Source organism: Vicugna pacos, chromosome 5, assembly GCF_048564905.1.
Source record: "Vicugna pacos chromosome 5, VicPac4, whole genome shotgun sequence".
Taxonomy (NCBI): Eukaryota; Metazoa; Chordata; class Mammalia; order Artiodactyla; family Camelidae; genus Vicugna; species Vicugna pacos.
The window spans coordinates 26,483,241-26,500,915 of NC_132991.1; the positions used below are offsets into that span (position 1 = coordinate 26,483,241).

The 17,675-nt window shown below is 32.3% G+C and overlaps 1 protein-coding gene across 5 annotated transcripts in view; it reads right to left on the reverse strand.

Annotated features, from left to right (window-relative positions):
* ORC4 (origin recognition complex subunit 4) overlaps window positions 1-17,675 on the reverse strand; it is a 67,218-nt gene that overhangs the window by 29,003 nt on the left and 20,540 nt on the right. For 4 of the 5 annotated variants that reach the window (XR_012072575.1, XM_072960938.1, XM_072960939.1 and 1 more), the window contains exons 2-4: window positions 3,434-3,507; window positions 786-862; window positions 125-215 (exon numbers count right to left, since the gene is read on the reverse strand). Coding sequence is in view for 4 of the 5 variants with exons in the window: in XM_072960938.1 (XP_072817039.1) it covers window positions 125-215; window positions 786-862; window positions 3,434-3,507 (242 nt within the window). In the remaining variant the exon portion in view is untranslated. The remainder of the gene's footprint in view (window positions 1-124; window positions 216-785; window positions 863-3,433; window positions 3,508-17,675) is intronic. The other variant, XM_072960940.1, reaches the window with a different exon arrangement.

A 17,675-nucleotide genomic window follows, 5' to 3' on the forward strand; every position in this document is an offset into this window, starting at 1 on the left:
TATGATTAAAAGAAAAAAAAGCAAAATGTTAATAAGAGAATAATGAAAAACATTTTCAATGTTGTCTATAAGAATCATCACATGCCTACAAAGTAAGGGAACATCAGAAATCAGCAGCTTTTACCATGGTCTTTCCTGATCCTCGGGGTCCAATAATGAGAACAGAGTTACTTTCTCCATGAATAGCAGTTCTTTTTAGCAGCTCAATTAAGTGTCTGAAATGATATAAATAGGCCAAAATTTAAAAAAAGAAAACTGAAATAATTTGCTAGATAATAATTTTTTAAAAGCTGAATTTGAATATGCACAAAAAACAGGCATTCTTTTTTTCTCTTCCTCTGGGCACTTGACTTATGCTTTAAGTAGTTCTACACAAAAGAACACAGATACTGATTCTCTGGAAACCTCAAGAAGAAACCAAGAAAGACTGAAATATCTTGGTCTTTTTGATGGTATGGGACAAAGGACAACAGTGGCAACTTTTAGGACCTTTTTACTCTGTGGCTAGTTGCTGAGTATGAGGTGCAAGATCGGCATTCTTTCCATAATAGCAGATAATAGAAATGACATAAGACTGCAAGTTAAAGGGTTTTTTCATTATGAAAATATTTATATCTGCTCTTGCTTCACAACAGTCACTGTTTTTATACACAAGGCAAAGTTTTAGAACTATAATAATGTCTGTTAGCCTTGTTTACGATAAACTGTGTGTATGACAATTTTTGCAAAATCTAAAGGGCATCTGTAAGTAGTTTCATAACAGACAAGGGGACAGCTAAACTCACTTATATTGTACTTGTACTCCAAACAGGTTACCATGTGGACTCTGATGACAAAACCTTTCACGTAAAATTCTTTGTACCTGATGAAAATAAAGTGAACAAGTATAAATGAAAATACATGCACTCAAAAACAAACAAGAGTACACATTTATAGCAGTCAGAATTAGGTATTAATGAATCAATTCAACCTTCCCTAAATAACATGTCATCATGAGTTCTGGCATTTTACTAAACTGTAAAATTTAACAATTCTTTTGACCTATCTCAAGTCCCAGAGTAAGAGAATTTAGTTGTGAAGGTTTTAACAAGAGAATTAGTTACCTTAGCTACATCAGCAATTTGAGGGCTGTTTCAATGTATGTGAATGAAGGAATACCTCACTCTGTGTAACACGTCAGTCAAGGAACAAAGACAGGAGAGAATCTAATCTAATAATGTAATCAAATCTAATAATAATGCTCATAAACCGCACCTCCGTCTCTAGAGACCAACGCATCTAAACAGGTTTAGCTCAAGCCCTATCAATCTGCACCTGTCACAGAAGTCAGAATTCTAAGGAGATAAACTTTAAAAGTGCATATAGTTATTAAGGACCTATTAGATGCAAAGTACAATACTATTAAAAGAACAGGATCTATGCCTAAAAAAATACTACGAATATACTGGAAAGAAATGACACATTCAAGAAACAACATGCAAAAAAGCAGTAACCCAGCATATAAGGAAATGCTCAGTTATAGAGAAGAAATAATATTCATTTAGGCTATAAAATAAGAAATCATTGGAATTAGTTAAGCAAAAATTCTTGTAAAGAGCTAAATTTTGAGTTTGCCTTAGAATGAAGGGCTCAGACTTAGTTGCAAAAAAATATGTCAGACAACCTACCACATTCTTTAAAAAAAATGGACCATTAAAATCATTCCTTTTCTGCGTTTGTTGCTAATACAAAGGTCCTCCAGGGACAAAAACCTTAAAAAGCTGTTTCAGATTTAGCCCCATCAGCAGAAACAAGAAGCCTTCAAGATTATTTGCTTCTCCCAGACTGACAGCATGGGACTGATCCTTCCCGTACCAAAGAAATAAATCTGAGTTCTCTTTCACATGTACCAGAGGCTCAGTAAAGCAAATTATTCACCGAGGATAAAACAATCCTTACTTATCATTATAGAGGAAGTGAAAAGAATAAGAAGATTGGTGCCAGAAGAGCCAATTACGTGAATTTTAAAGTTTTTTTTTTTTCAAAATCTTAGTGTTTTTAATCTATAAAATGAAGACAATAACACTTTTCTGGCAGGCCAGTTTTTGAAGGTTAAATAAGGCAGCTATCTGTAACGCAATATAGGTATCATTTACACAATACCTGATAACTATAAAAGACTTAAAGAGACATATATAGATTCAACTAATCACAGTGTGTATTCCTCCACCTACATAAGACGGCTTGAAATCAAAAGACAACTTCTGTCTTTTCCTTTTTTTAAACTTCATTAAAGTCCATTACAGAGACAACAACTAGGTATAAAATACAAAATAGAGATAAAGTGAAGTGAAGCTATAGTGAACAGTCGAGGTTCAAAAATCCTAAGGTGATATGAGGTCAAAGTTAAACAGGTGTATACATGTATAGAAATTAATTAAGCTGCACATGAAAGATTTGTGTAATTACAAAGATATAAATTATACTGCAGTTAAATCTTTTTAAAAAAAATAGAATTAAACATTTTCCTTCAAAAAAAATAAAGGAAAGTAAGGTCTTATAAAGGGATGTCAATAATATTTAGTTTTGATTTTTAAAAAATGTAGTTCTGGTCAAGGCAGAAAAATAGAAATGCCAAGGTAAAAATATTAAGTCCATTCCCTATTGGGTTCCTTAAGAGAAATATACATGTACTTAAGAAAACATTAAATGCTCATAATAAAAGCACTCAACATACTAGAAATTTAAGGGGACTTCCTCAACTTTGATAAAGAGCATCAACAAAAACCTACAGCTAACATCATACTCAATGGTCAAAGACTGAATGCATTTCCCCAACAACAAAAACAAAGTAAGATTGTCTGCTCTTCCTATTTATTCAAAATTATACTGAAAGTTCTACGCAGGGCAATCAGACAAGAAAAAGAAATGAAACGCATCCAGTTTGGAAAGGAAAAAGTAAAACTATCGCTATTTGCAGATGACATGATCTTATATATATAGAAAATCCCAAGGAATAAACTAAAAAACTATTAAATAAGTGAGTTTAGCAACATTGGAGAATACAAGATTAACATGGAAAAATCAATTTCATTTAGATTCACTAGCAATGAACTAATAAAAGATAAAATTAAGAAAAAATTCAATTTACAATAGCATCAAAAGGAATAAAACAATTAGGAATAAATTTAACAAAAGAAGTACAAAACTCTGAAGATAATACTAAAGTGAAATTAGGGCACATTTAGGAAAACATGAGTAAAGTAAGATTCCACCTATCCAAAGACTTAAAGAGGTTGAAATTAGGAAGTAGCAAAGATACTCTCCCCTTGAAAATGGAAAGAGGAATTCTTCACACATGCTAAGGGGAGAATTTCAGTTAAAATGATGACTATTTCTTTGATCACCTTTGCATGGTAACAAGACCTTCAGATTAATGCAAATATATACTAACCTGTGAAAGATATTCTGCTTGTATTAAGCTGTTACTCTTTGATTTACGACCGCTCATTTCAACAAACTGAAATCCTTAAAAAATTAATAAAAAATTTTAGCATGAATATAATAAAGACTATTGGCTTACATAGATTATGTTAAAATTTACTATTACAGAATCAAAGTAGAAGTTTCAAAACATGAAAAATGTTGAAATTTCTCAAACTTTAAAAATTTCTCAGCTGAACTTAGCTGTAGCAATCAATTCACAATATATGTAAATCAAACCATCATGCTGTGTATCTTGAATTTATAAAGTGATATACGTAAGTTATTTCTCAATAAAACCAGAAAAAAACAATTCAGTGGCTCCTCTTTGTCTAAGTATAGGCTTATTTGACACTCCAATTTCACATTTTAGATGATTCTTAAAATTACTCCTACTTTTCCTTTCACTCTACTGTTCACCTTCCCTTCCTTGCCTTCAAAAACAAAAAACAAACAAACCAAAAAACCCTATGTTTCCTTTATATAGAATGTTTCTCCCTGCATCCATCCCACATGATCATTTCTTTCTGAAAACCTTCACTTTCCTGCTCCACTAACCAATCACACAGTCATTACAGATTGGGTAAAATGCCTCTTCTGTACACATACATAATTGCCCATATTTCTCTTTATCCATAATCAAATCATACTAAACAAAATTTAGTTAATTGCCAGTGTCCCCAAATTGAGGATACCTAAAAACTCCAAGCATTTTAGCATAACATCCAAAATAAAATGGGCAATGATAACTGGAATGAAAAACATATATACTAACAACAACAAAAATGTTTTGTAAAATTCTCTTTAAGGACAACATATTCATAAACACCTTCAGCTAAAAGATCTAACTTTTTAACAGTAATTTCCTGCAGAACTACTTTACTAATCAGGTAATAATAGCTCAATCAGAAATTGTTTCAAGTGTTTTGCACTTAACTTATTTAATCCTCAGAATAACCCTATGGAATAAGTACAATCATCATACTGCTTTCAGATGCAAAGACAGAAAGGTTAAGTTACTTGACCAAAATCAAACACCATGTAAGTCACAGAGCCAGGTAAACTCAACCAAGTTATACTTGATTACAGATAACTATTATTTATTTATTTATTTGTTTGTTTGTTTATTTATTTATTTATTTATAGGAGTATATACTTGGTTATATATAACTAACTGCTACTTAGCTAACAGTTTTTAAAAATAACTTGAAGTAAGATCAGCCACTGTGACATATTTTATATTCATATTTATTAATTTCACATACCAACAAGAGACGCCAACCCTTGGAATGTTGTTTTCTTCTATGGAAATGCTAACAGGACAGCAGCTGAGCAATGCTTTGACAAACATAAAGCAAGCAAGTCTGACTCCCCCTAACTATACAGCCAAGGCCTAAACCCCACAGGGCTTCTGGCTCCAGACACTCAAAATGGAAACTCAAGAACAGAGGAGTCCTCTACTGATGTCTTGTCCCTTAAGAAGCTTCTTTCTTAGGAGAAAAGTGGTTTTCTCAGCTACCCTATGGCACCTTCTAGCAGCCTTTTCTCTAAACAAGGCACTTTGCTTGAGAGTCTTTCTTTATATTAATGATTTTAATTTTACTCTATCTATTTTATTTTTTTTCCCTTAAGTCAGAGTTGTGTGTGGGCAAAAAAAAAACAAAACTGTTTTAGCAACATGAAATGATATCCTCATCCTGGTTTAAGATACTCCTGACTCAAAAAGATCTACAAGCCAACATCTGAAATCACAGGAAACAATGGAAAAACTGTCCCCTAGACAATAAGAAGCGAATTTTTAAAAAGTGGAGTAGAGCTTTTACAATATACTTTATCTTTTTAGAGTTTTATTAGCTATTTCTTAGTACTAATGGAATTAAAATATGTTTCTCCCCACTTCATAGGCTGAGAAAACACTGCTCAGAAGAGCTAAGTAAAATGCCTGAGGCCACAGGGAAGGTGTCTAATCTGCCTCCCTACATCAAGTACACTTCAGGTAAGCCACTAAAAGCTGCATTTTCTTCATTTGGTGATCATTCATGAAAGAAACATACACACTACTAGTTCTGTACCTAACCTACAAAAATTTTGACTGCAAATTAAGTCTTAGTCAAAAGATTGTTTTTAATACAACCTGTCCCTTCAAGTAATAGTCAAATCTCCACACTATTACAAAGAATATTTTAAAAGACAATTCTAATTTTACAGATGAAAAGACGAGTTTCAGACTGAGAGATGCAAACCAGATATCTGACAAAGGATTTACATATAAGGAATCTTTAAAACTAAACAATAAATAAATAGTCAAACCAGAAAAATGGGCAAAAGGCATAGATAGTTCAAGAAAAGAAGTATATGGATGGCAAATAAACACATGAAAAAAATGTTGAAAATTATTAGCCATTAGGAAAATGCAAATTATAGCCACAACGAGTTATCAGCATATATCTATCTTAATAGCTAAGATAAAAAAGAAAATACCAAATGCTGGTGAAGATGCAGAGAAAACAGATCTTATAACAACTGGTGAGAATGTGAAATGATATAGCCATCCGGCAAAGTTTCTTTTTGGCAGTACCTTAAAAAGCTAAACATACACTCACTATGCAACACAAATTGTACTCTCAAGTATTTATCCCACAGAAATGAAAATATATGTCCAAACAAAAACCTGTAATATGAACATTCATAACAAGTTTATTTGTAACAGTCAAAAAACCAAAAACAATACAGATATCCTTCAAGAGCCAGAGGACTTAAAGGAAATGAAACATTCATATACACAGAGGACTGTAACTGAGTTTTAGAAAAAGAAAAAAAAAGCAGTAACTACTGATACATGCAATAATATGGATGGATCTTAAGGGCATTCTGCTTAGTAAAAAGAAAAATTTCAAAGGCTGATCTCCAAAATAATTACATATTGTATGACTCCATTTTAAAAACCTTCTTGAAATGACCAAGCTATTTATAGAGATGAAGAACAAATTCATGGTGGCTAGGAGACGATAAAGGGGTTGCATAAAGAACTGTCTTTGTAATGACGGAACAGTTTGTATCTCTATTGCAGTGGTAGTCACACAAATCACAGGGGTGGGATCAAATCACAGAGAATTATACAAACAAAAGTGACTGCAAGTAAAAAATGTTGAAAACTGAGTAAGATCTGTAGTCTGGTTAACCATGTAATGCCCATGTCAACTTCCTGGTTATGATACTGCACTATGTTACCCTTAAGAGAGGCTGGGTGAAGGGTTTATGGTTCACTATGAACTATTTTTGCAACTTCTGTGAGTCTACAATAATTTCAAAATAAAAAGCTTAGGAAAAATAAACTTCTAATTTTATAGCTTTTTTCAACTGCTTAATGACAAAAATGAGTATTAGTGGTCTAACTAAATCTTTACTATCTGCAAATAGATGATTAAAGTAAGTTTGACTGAATTTCTCCTCAAATTTTACCAGTGGATCATGAGACTCCCCCTTCCACTTCCTACTGTGCTTTCTATACTATGATTGTACTTGTTAGTCTAAACAGTGGGACTAGAAATACAGTGTAAAAGGAGCTGAATTTCTATGCACAAGTCATCAAATGCAAAAACCAGGTGACTACAATTATTTAGTTGTAGAAATTTTGGTAGAAGCTGCTATTACTTATTTATACTATTAAGAGGAACAGTAAAGTGGATAATCTCAAAGAATGGCTCATTCTCATACTACTTCTTTAACATCTACAGTTTCTGGAATTATTGGTTTCCAGTAATCCTCCTCTCAAATTATGTTTTGCTAAAGTGAACAAACCTAATTTTCAATCTCAGACAAGTAACATCTGGTCTATTCTATTGCCTAAATAATTTAAACCCAATCCACTTCTGTCATAGCTCCCTCTATCCCACTATAGATCACTATTATTGCTTGACTGGAAATCTATGACAGCTTCTTTGTTGTCTCCAACAACAAACCCACTTTTTCATGTAAAAACCCTTCCTTCAGTTCCATCCTCAACCCTCAAAACTCTAAATTCCAAATTCCTTAACATCATTTAAAAGGAAGGCTCTGAATGCCTAGTTGCTTACTTTAGCTTACTGGCTCTTTCTCTTAATATTATGCCTAGAACAATCAACAATTGTCTGTACCCTGACTCGCTCCAAGCTCAGGTCTTAGTTGACATATTATTTCCTCTGAAATATTTTCTGTGCAACCTCTAATCACTCCTACTCAGGACAAAGTCTAAGGGTTATGTGTCCCTCAAGTGCTTTCAAGATGTATGCTATCTTCCCTTTCACAGAACTTAATTAGCACATAATGATGTAACTAACTCTGTATTTACTTATCTGCTTGCTCCACTGGACCACAGGCTCCTTGAAAGAAAGACTTAGGAATTGTTATCATTGTATACAAGTCAAGTAGTGCAATAATTGCATACAGTTGGCTTTCAAAAAAAATCTGATAAATGAATGTTAGGCAGTGAAGAATGTCCACAGGTGAACTAGCTGCCAAAAAGGAGACAGGTTAGATTAAATCAACAGCTTAGCTAAATTTAAAATTTTTGAATAATTATATGCCTTGACTCTCAAAAAAAAACCAAAAACCCTGAGAAGTATGCAAGAATAACAAGTTACAGAAATGTTATGTGTACTTATATATATATTATATATATAATAAATACAGAATGATTTATACTTCAAGTAAAGTATACAGTATCATATTATCACTGTAGTGTCACAGCAATGGAAATTCAAAATGGTTAAAATAGTTAATTTGGTTACAAAATTTATTTCTTTTAACAGAGAAGTCCCAAGATTAACAAAAGATCAAGTACCCAATTTCTTTCTTTCTTTCTTTCTTTCTTTCTTTCTTTCTTTCTTTCTTTCTTCCTTCCTTCCTTCCTTCCTTCCTTCCTTCCTTCCTTCCAAATAATCTAAAAATCAAGTGGCAATACAAAACTGCAAGTCTGGTGATACAATAGAAGCTAAAGTCAATTATTTAGAAAAAGATTATCAATTATTTATATCTTTTTATAATCTTGGATTGACAGTGTGCTAGTAACACATAAAAAAAAGATTAGCAATATATTCTTCTTTCTAGAATTAGGATAGCATATTTCATATTTTATTTATATTACCTTCAATTAAGACTTGGAGTATTAAGAGGAATATTTAAAATGAAGATTATATTTAGTAGGTCAAAAATCTACATTTTTACTTACTCCATTAATATCTACAAGTACTCCAGTCATCCTCCAATTCATTATTTTAATTTTGCTGTGATTTGGAATACTCTTCCTACTAATTTCAAACTTGCAGTTACTGAATAACAGTTTTATTTTATTTATTTTTTTAAACAGTTTTTTTATTGAGTGATAGTCATTTTACAATGTTATGTCAAATTCCAGTGTAGAGCACAATTTTTCAATTATACATGAACATACATACATTCATTGTCACATTCTCTTTCGCCGTGAACCACCACAAGATCCTGTATATATTTCCCTGTGCTACACAGTACAATCTTGTTTATCTATTCTACATTTTGAAATTCCAGTTTAGGCAACACAGATTTTAAATCTATTACTGAACATATGATAAAACAAGGTTCAAAGGCTTTCATTCTGAAGTTAAACCAGAAAAGCAAAGGCAAAAGAAGTGAAGATGAGAACAAAAGAATTTTTCTAGAAGTTTAAAATTTTTCTTAGAAAATAAGTCACGTATGAGGAAATAAAAGAAGTATTAGAGGACACTCTTGAAATCAGAACTATCAGCAAGAAAAAGTCCAAAAAAAGACCACTTGTACATCAAATTTAAGATATATGCAAATTCAGACAAAGTCAAGGAGAAGCAGAACTTGAAAACTCAGATTGAGGGTAATATCAACTGTCCTTAAAAGCTCTGTCATCACCTAGTCCTAGATTTGAATTCTTGGTTCTGTGGCTTGACTTTTGCATATTAACCTTTCTAAGCCCTAGTTTTCTCCTCTGTAAAATTTGAGAGAAAAGTATTACTTAATTCATAGGGTTATTGTGAGGATTAAATAAAATCTTTCACTTGATATATCATGCTATCAAACCCCAAGCATGGTGATACACAGTACCCTTTATAAATTAAATTACATCGGAGAGAAAAACCAAGGCAAGAAACAATTAGAGATGGAGGGGAAAAAACTGAAGCACAGAATCAGACTCTTGTTCTAAACAATTTCTTTGAGGGTACTTCAACAGTGCAATAAAGTATCAAGTACAGCTTCAACTAAGGTACACCAGAACTATGAGGGCAACTTCAAATGGCATGGTTATTGAGTTTTCCTCAATATAAAATACTATAATTTTAAATACTAGTAATAAAAATTAATCATGGGTAGATCAACCTACATAGAGTCACATGGACCCTAAAGACTCCAAAACACTAGTGCCATTTAACACCTGGAAGTGATTAAGACTGCTACACCCCATCCTCAGAGCTTCTGATTTAATACTAGGTCTATGGCAGAGCTTGAGAATTTTGTTTCTGATAAATTCCCAGATGATGTTCCTGTTGCCAGTAATGGAACCACAATTTGTGAGCTACTGAGAAAACTGACTCAATTATTGTGCATTCCACACCAAAGCTGATAAAACTGATAAGAAGCCAAAGATAAAGAAATCCATGGGTCTAGACAGCATCTCTTCAAACCAAGCTAAATCTAAGGTGAAAAGTATTTGAAGACCATGAGGGGAAAAACAGGAGAATTTGGAATAAAATAGGCATCAGGAGGCCAAGGGACTTTCATCACGGTAGATAAACAAATAAGCTTTGAAGTCCTAGAAGGCTTTTTACTAGATAGAAAAAGAGACCACAGACCATAAGCCACAAGGGGAAACAAAAAGAAGTTTCTCTTTCCTCCTGTTACTGAAAAATAACAAAAGATTTTTGTCCTATCATCTGATAATTTAGAGAGACTTCTGAGGATATCCCCAAAAAGTATACAGTTCTGTGATCTATTTGTAAGTTTCTTTTGGTTGCCTAATCACATAAACTTTTTAAACAGAGTGAAAAGACATGAAAAAAATTTGTCATCCCCTGATATAAAAAAAATCCCAAACCTTTCTATCCTGCAAAGAATTTTTAAATTGTTTTGATATGTGTATTTTAACAGCACAGAAGACAATCTTTTTATAATAGTTTTTAAAATTAAAAAAAAATTGAAGTATAGTTGATTATAATAGTTTCTGATTCATCAATATTTCTTGGAACAAATTTAAATGTCTAGGCTGGAAAAAATTAAACCAAAAAATTAGTACCTAAAAATTACAGAAAGGACAAAAAATATGTGCCTGATTCAGGAGATGAGGGCAGACATTTGCTCTGATGAAGCCAGCTAAATAAAAGAGCTAAATGAAGATTATAGTCTCACTGTCCCAATTACAAGATGAATGAGGAACTGGTTAAGCACTAATGCTAGAAAACTGTTGGAAAGACTGTGTCACTTACTATAATGCAAAGTATGTAGTATCCAGGAAGACAAGGGCAAAATGAATGAATGTTCAAAAACAGAAAGAAAAGATCCCTATGCAATACACTTAAATCTTTTGGACAGAGATCACCTCCTTTTTTTCCCCCCAAGCAGTAAAAGTTATTATTCTGATATACAGTCAAAGTTGGGGGAAAAGAACTGGATTAGTGTCACGGAGTATGCCTGCATAGTTCTTGGTAAGTATCAGTGGGATCTTTGTTTACAAAACCTGAGCAACTTAAATCTGCCCTGCTTTGCCAGTTACTCTACACATTGAACTCGGGGGCAGAAAGTGTCACTTACGAAAACCTTACAATTGTAGTGAAAAAAGAATGGAGAAATTTACTAAGATTCACAGAAGAAAGACACTTTTCTTTTTTTTTTTTTTTTTTTGCCAACAGCAAGATGCTTCAAATACTGCTCAGAATGAGATTACTCATGGAAAACCCAAGAAGACTACCACAGATAGTTTGTTAAGGGCAGTAAAGCAGGAAAATAAAAACTAAAAAACACAACTTTTCTTTCTGTTTACTTTATTGTTTCAATGTGTTGTTCTTGGTTAATATATATTTAACCAAGTAAATTACCCGCCTTTATTTATTGTTGTGTTTATGTGAGATTTAAAGCTGGCTCTGAATTATATGACCCTTCTCTATATATTACCCCCAGACCAGAATACAAATATGGCAGGGACTACTCTTTTAAAAAACTTTAAATTTGAATACAGAATATTACTCAGCCATAAAAAAGAAGGAAACAATGCCATTTTCAGCATCAAGAATGGACCCAGAGATTACCATATTAAGTGAAGTAAGTCAGACAGAGAAAGACAAATATCATATGATAACACTTACATGTGGAATCTAAAAATATGATACAAAAGAACTTATTTACAAAACAGAAATAGACTCACAGACATAGAAAACAAATGTATGGTTACCAAAAGAAAAAGTGCGTAGGAGAGATAAATTAGGGATGAGAGATTAAGAGATATATACTACTATACATAATATAGATAAACAACAAGGACCTACAGTATAGCACAAGGAACTATATCCAGTATCTTGTAATAATCTATAATGGAAAAGAGTCTGAAAAGGAATATAGATACATATACATAATGGAATCACTTTGCTGTACACCTGAAACATTGCAAATCAACTTTACTTCAATAAGAAAAAAAAAACAAAAAGCAAAAAACAAAAAAACCCTTTAAATTTGAAAAATTAAAAACTCTTAACCAAAAAACTAAAAATAAACAGTGGCATTTTACCCATGTATAAATATGCACACAAAAAACTATCCAAGCCAATTTATTCATTTATACAACAGCCAAGTAAAGCACACCATTTGCTGAACATTCACACGTACATTTACAAATAATAGATAAAATTTGTTTTACATTAATAGTCTTTCTCCTAGGTGTTCTTAAATGTCCAAATCTAAGGCACTAAATGAAAGGCATCCTGGTCATACTGTTCAAATATTTTATCTTCTTCTGGAAGTTGTCCAGAGAAAGAGAAAGCCAAAGCTACAGAGAAAATTAACAGGCATCTTTAAAATTTCTCTGAATTCTAATCATTCTTCTCATCTCTCTGATTGCACTGTAACATTCTTAAAGACCATGTAGTAGTATAAAGAGACAAACTGTAGGGCAGTTAGGTTATAGTCAATTCTTCAATGATAGTATTCCACTACTATATATCCCAGTGCACCTAGCAAGATACTTTTAATGTGGTATGTCCAGTGAAAGCATTTTTCTTCATAAAACAAGAGTAAAACTCACAAATTATTATACTTCCTAATTTTAAAAGGCAAAGAAAAATCAGCCTGCCTGCTTTAATGAAATTTTGGACACAAGGCAAACATTAAACTCTACTTAGAAAACATACACAAAGAATCAACTGAGTATTTGCTTTACTCTATATCAGTTTCCCAATTATCATCATAATCACATGGGAAAACTCTTCTAAAATATGATTTCTGGGTCTCAGTCATTAATCTAGGAATCTATACAATGTTCCCTGATTGACTCTGCTATACCATCAGGTCTAGAAACCACTGCCCTACACTATGGGCTCAAATAAATAAGTGGCATTGCAGCTCTGACTTTTCTACTATCTTATGTCATGTTGCAAAGTTCTAACACACGCATAAAAGTGGATACCTACATATGTTGGAGAAGATTCTCAATACACCAATTCCAGAGCACTTCCATATTACAAATCAGAAAGGTACTGACCATTTAAAATTTATTCCTACACTGACAAAGGACAAAAATAACAAGAATTATTAAAATATGCCAACTGAGGCTGCCTGCTCAGAATAATCTATCCACATTACTCATGACATTAAGATCTCTACAACTTAACACACTTAAAATTGAAGGGATGATAAAAGGAGAAATACTCTTGGAGTATATTCATTAGCAACTAGTTATCATAACTATACTTAGAATTTCAGACTTTTAAAAACATGTTAACTAAAGCAGAACAATTAAATGATTAAGCTCAAAATTCAATCATGTGTTTATTCAGTTTCCACTTATCAACTGAGGTGGTATATTTATCATAACTACCCATTCGTAATCTTTCCAAAACCTACATGTTGATAGATTCCTGAGAATTATGAAGCATGCCCTTTTTCTACTCCTGAGATTCCATAAACAGTTATAGCTCTTTTTTCTAATGGTGACTTCCTCAGCTCTAAGCCTACACTCAGAGTTTCTACTTCTACTTCATTGTCTCTACATCATATATCTTACATTAATTCTATTTGGCCAACAATAAAAATATTTAGGGATATCTCTTAACACTTAAAAACATAACCAGAAAAAGAAATCATTAATAACTTATTTTCAAATGTATTTCAACATCCAGTCTTATGTCAAGTGGTTTTCCATCCTACAGATGTTAAACAAAAATCTACTAGGTATGAACAATTAACTTAACCTCTTCATCTTAGGCTAATCATTCTCCTTTGGACAACAGAGTACCAAACCATGAAGGGAAAACCAATGTAGACAGACTCTTCGCATAGTCCCTCAAGTCAGATATTTTTCTGATTTCTAGTCAGCTGACCAAATACCTCTGAGCATGCTGACTAGCAACAACATACAACATCTATATCATGACAAAATTCAAACTGATTTTTAATATTACTGTCTTAACTTAGAATTACCAAATCTTACAAGGGCACAGATCATGAGACTTGTTTTGGAATACCAGCAGCAATACCTGAGAATAAGTTGTGCAATAAATCACTGAATTGAGTTAATAAAATAAATGTTTCAAAGTCAAAAGCAGATTACTGCTTCACCAAAATAATACTGCTGTCTTAAGTCACAAGTTCTTCATGCCACAGATTTTAGGCACTCAACTTGTTGTCAGCTGTAAAAACTAGATATAAAATTTTGGGTGATATTGTTTTGTGGTGATATCATTTCATGATTAAGTTCCTTTAGCCCAAGAAATTAATAACATGAAATAACAAGACCAAACAATATGTCTCTAGCATATTTTTCAATTATCATGTGTGTGAGTTTTTAAATGTACATGTGTATAAGTTTTATATATATATATACACACATATTTATTTGTCTACAAAACACATATAATTTTCATGGTGACAGGCTGGGTAAGATGTAGCCCAAATGTCAGGGATCTGTGATCTGATTATGGCCTCTCATCTCAGAGGAAAAGAGAGAGGTGGCCATTGCTGTTCCAACTTCCTTCATTGTGCAAGTCCCTATTGCACCTGCTGAAGTATTCCAGGGGGCCAGCATGCTTCGCCCTGCCCTTCATTTCACTTTTATTCTCTTTTGGGAAGCCAGACATCAAATACTAGGACATTCAAAAGAAACTGCATATATGACAGAAATTAGGAAGTCATTGTGCATGCCGAGGGAAAAGTATAGGCTCAAATCACCTGAAAAGACCTTAAGTTTATACCTCAGGTTGATCTTTGGCACAGAGGCAGACCACAACAATTACCAAAAAAAAAAAAAAAAAAAAAAGTAAAACAATAAACTAAAATAACAACAAAAAACCAGCCAACACTGCAGAATGAGAAAATCTGATTACCAGAATTACCAAATCATTAAATTCAAATGCCCAGTTTTCAAATTAAAAACATCAAGAAACACGAAGAAACAGGAAAGTATGGCCCATTCAAAGAAAAATATAAACAGAAGTCCTTTAAAAAGACCTGATAGCAGATCTACTAGGCAAAGACTCTAAAACAACTGTCTTAAAGATTCTCAAAGAATAAAAGATGTGCAAAAAGTCAAGAAAATTATATATGAACAAAATGGAAATAATATCAATAAAGAAACAGAAAATGGAAAAAGTAATTCTGGAGCTGAAAGTACAATAACTGAGGTGAGAATTTTACTATAGGAATTAGAAGGCAGATTTGATCAGGTAGAAGAAAGAATCCATGAATAGAAGAAAGAATCCATGAACACAAAGACAGGACAATAAAAATTATCAAGTCAGGAAAATAAATAGAAAAAAGACTGAAGAAAGGTGAACAGATCCTAAGTAATCTGTGGGACAGCATCAAATGCGCCAATATAAGCATTGTTGGAGTCTCCGAAGGAAAAGAGAAAGAAAAAAGGGAGGAGAGAACATATGAAAAAAATAACAGCTGATATTTTCCAAATTTGATGAAAGACATGAATATGAACACCCAAGAATCTGAACAATGTAACAAGTATGATGAACTCCAAGAGAGCTACACAGAGACACATTATAATAAAGCTTTAAAAAACAGAGAAAGTCTTGAAAGATGCAGGAAAGAAGCAACACTTCACATACAAGAAATTCTCAGTAAGATTATCAGCAGAGTCCTCATCAAAAAATTTGGAGACAAGGGAGTGGGTCAGTATTTTCAAAGTGCTAAAAGAAAAAAAAAAAATCTAGTCACCCAAGCAGCGTGTATTCAGTAAAATTACCTTTCAAGAGCAAAGGAGGCCTGAAGACATTCCCAGGTAAACAAAAGCTAAGGAATTTGTTACCACTAGACCTGCCCTGCAAGAAATGTATAAGGGAGTTCTGCTAGGTGTAATATAAGATGCTAGACAGTAACTCAAAGCCACATTAAGACATAAAGATCTCAATAAAAATACATAGGCAATTTTAAAAACTAGTATTATTGCAACTTGGTTTTTAACTATTTTGTTTTCCACATAATTGAAAAGACTAATGTACTTCAAATAACTTATTTTTTTTTTGGGTACACAATTTATAAAGATATAATTCTGTGACATCAACAATTGAAAGGGGTGGAGATGCAGTAGTAAACGAGCAGATATTTTGGTAAGTTATTGAAGTAACATAAACAGGTATTAACTCAAACTAGAAGGCTGTAACTTTAGAATTTTCAAAGTAACCCCTGTGGTAACTGCAAAGAAAATACTTATGAATTTACACTAAAAGAAATAAGAAAGTTATTTAAATGTTTCCCTACCCTCTCCCCCCTAAAACCAACTAAGCACAAAAGTAGACAGTAATACAGAAAATGAGGAACAAAAAAGCTGTAAGACATATGGAAAACAAACAGCAAAATAAAAGAAAGAATTCCTTTCTTATCAGTAATAATTGCAAAAGATTTAAACTCTACAATCAAAAGACAGAGATTGGCAGAATGGATAAAAAACATCATGCAACTATATGTTGTCTACAAGAGATTCACTTTAAATCCAAAGACACATTTAGTTTGACAGTGAAAGAATGGTAAAAGACATTCCATGCTTATAATAACCAAAAGAGAGCAAAGCTGTCTATAGTAATATCAGACAAAATAGACTTTAAATCAAAAATGGATACAAGAGACAAAGAATTGTATTATATATTAATAAAAAGTTCAATACAACAAGATTTAACAATTATAAACATTTACACACCAAGTAACAGACTATCAAAGTATATGAAGGAAAAAACTGACAGAACAGAGAAATACAGTTCTACAATAATAGGTGGAGATTTCAATCCTCCTCTTTCAATGGATAGAACCACCATACAGAAAATAAGTAAGTAAACAGAGGACTTGAATGACATAATAAATCAACTAGATATAACATACATATTCAGAATACTTTACCCAAAAATAGAATACACATTCTTCTCAAATGCACATGGGTCATTTTCCAGGATATACCATATATTAGGACACAAATTAAGTCTCAATAGATTTTAAAAGATAGACATCATACAAAGTATCTTTTCCAACCAAATTAGGATGAAGTTAGAAATATAAGAAAAGAGATAGTTTAAAAATATGTGGAAATTAAAACAACACACACTTAAACAATCAATGGATCAAAGAAGAAATCATAATGGAAAATCAGAAAATACCTAGAGATGACTGAAAATGAAAACAAAATATACCAAACTCATGGCACACAGGTAAAAAGGTGGTAAAGGAAAAATTTAGATGTATCAACTCTCAAATTTAAAAAGAAGAAAGATTTCAAATCGATAACATAATCTTTAACCTTAAGAAACTATAAAAAGAGTAAAACAACTAAGCCCAAAGCTAGCAGATGGAAGGAAGTAACAGATCAAAGCAGACAAATAGAAAACAGAAAAACACAGAGAATCAATGAAACCAAAAGTCGTATCTTTGAAAATATCAACAAAATTGACAAATCTTTAGCTAGATGGACTCAGAAGAAGAGAGTAAACTAAAATTAATAAAATCAGAAGTGAATGTGGGGGCATTAC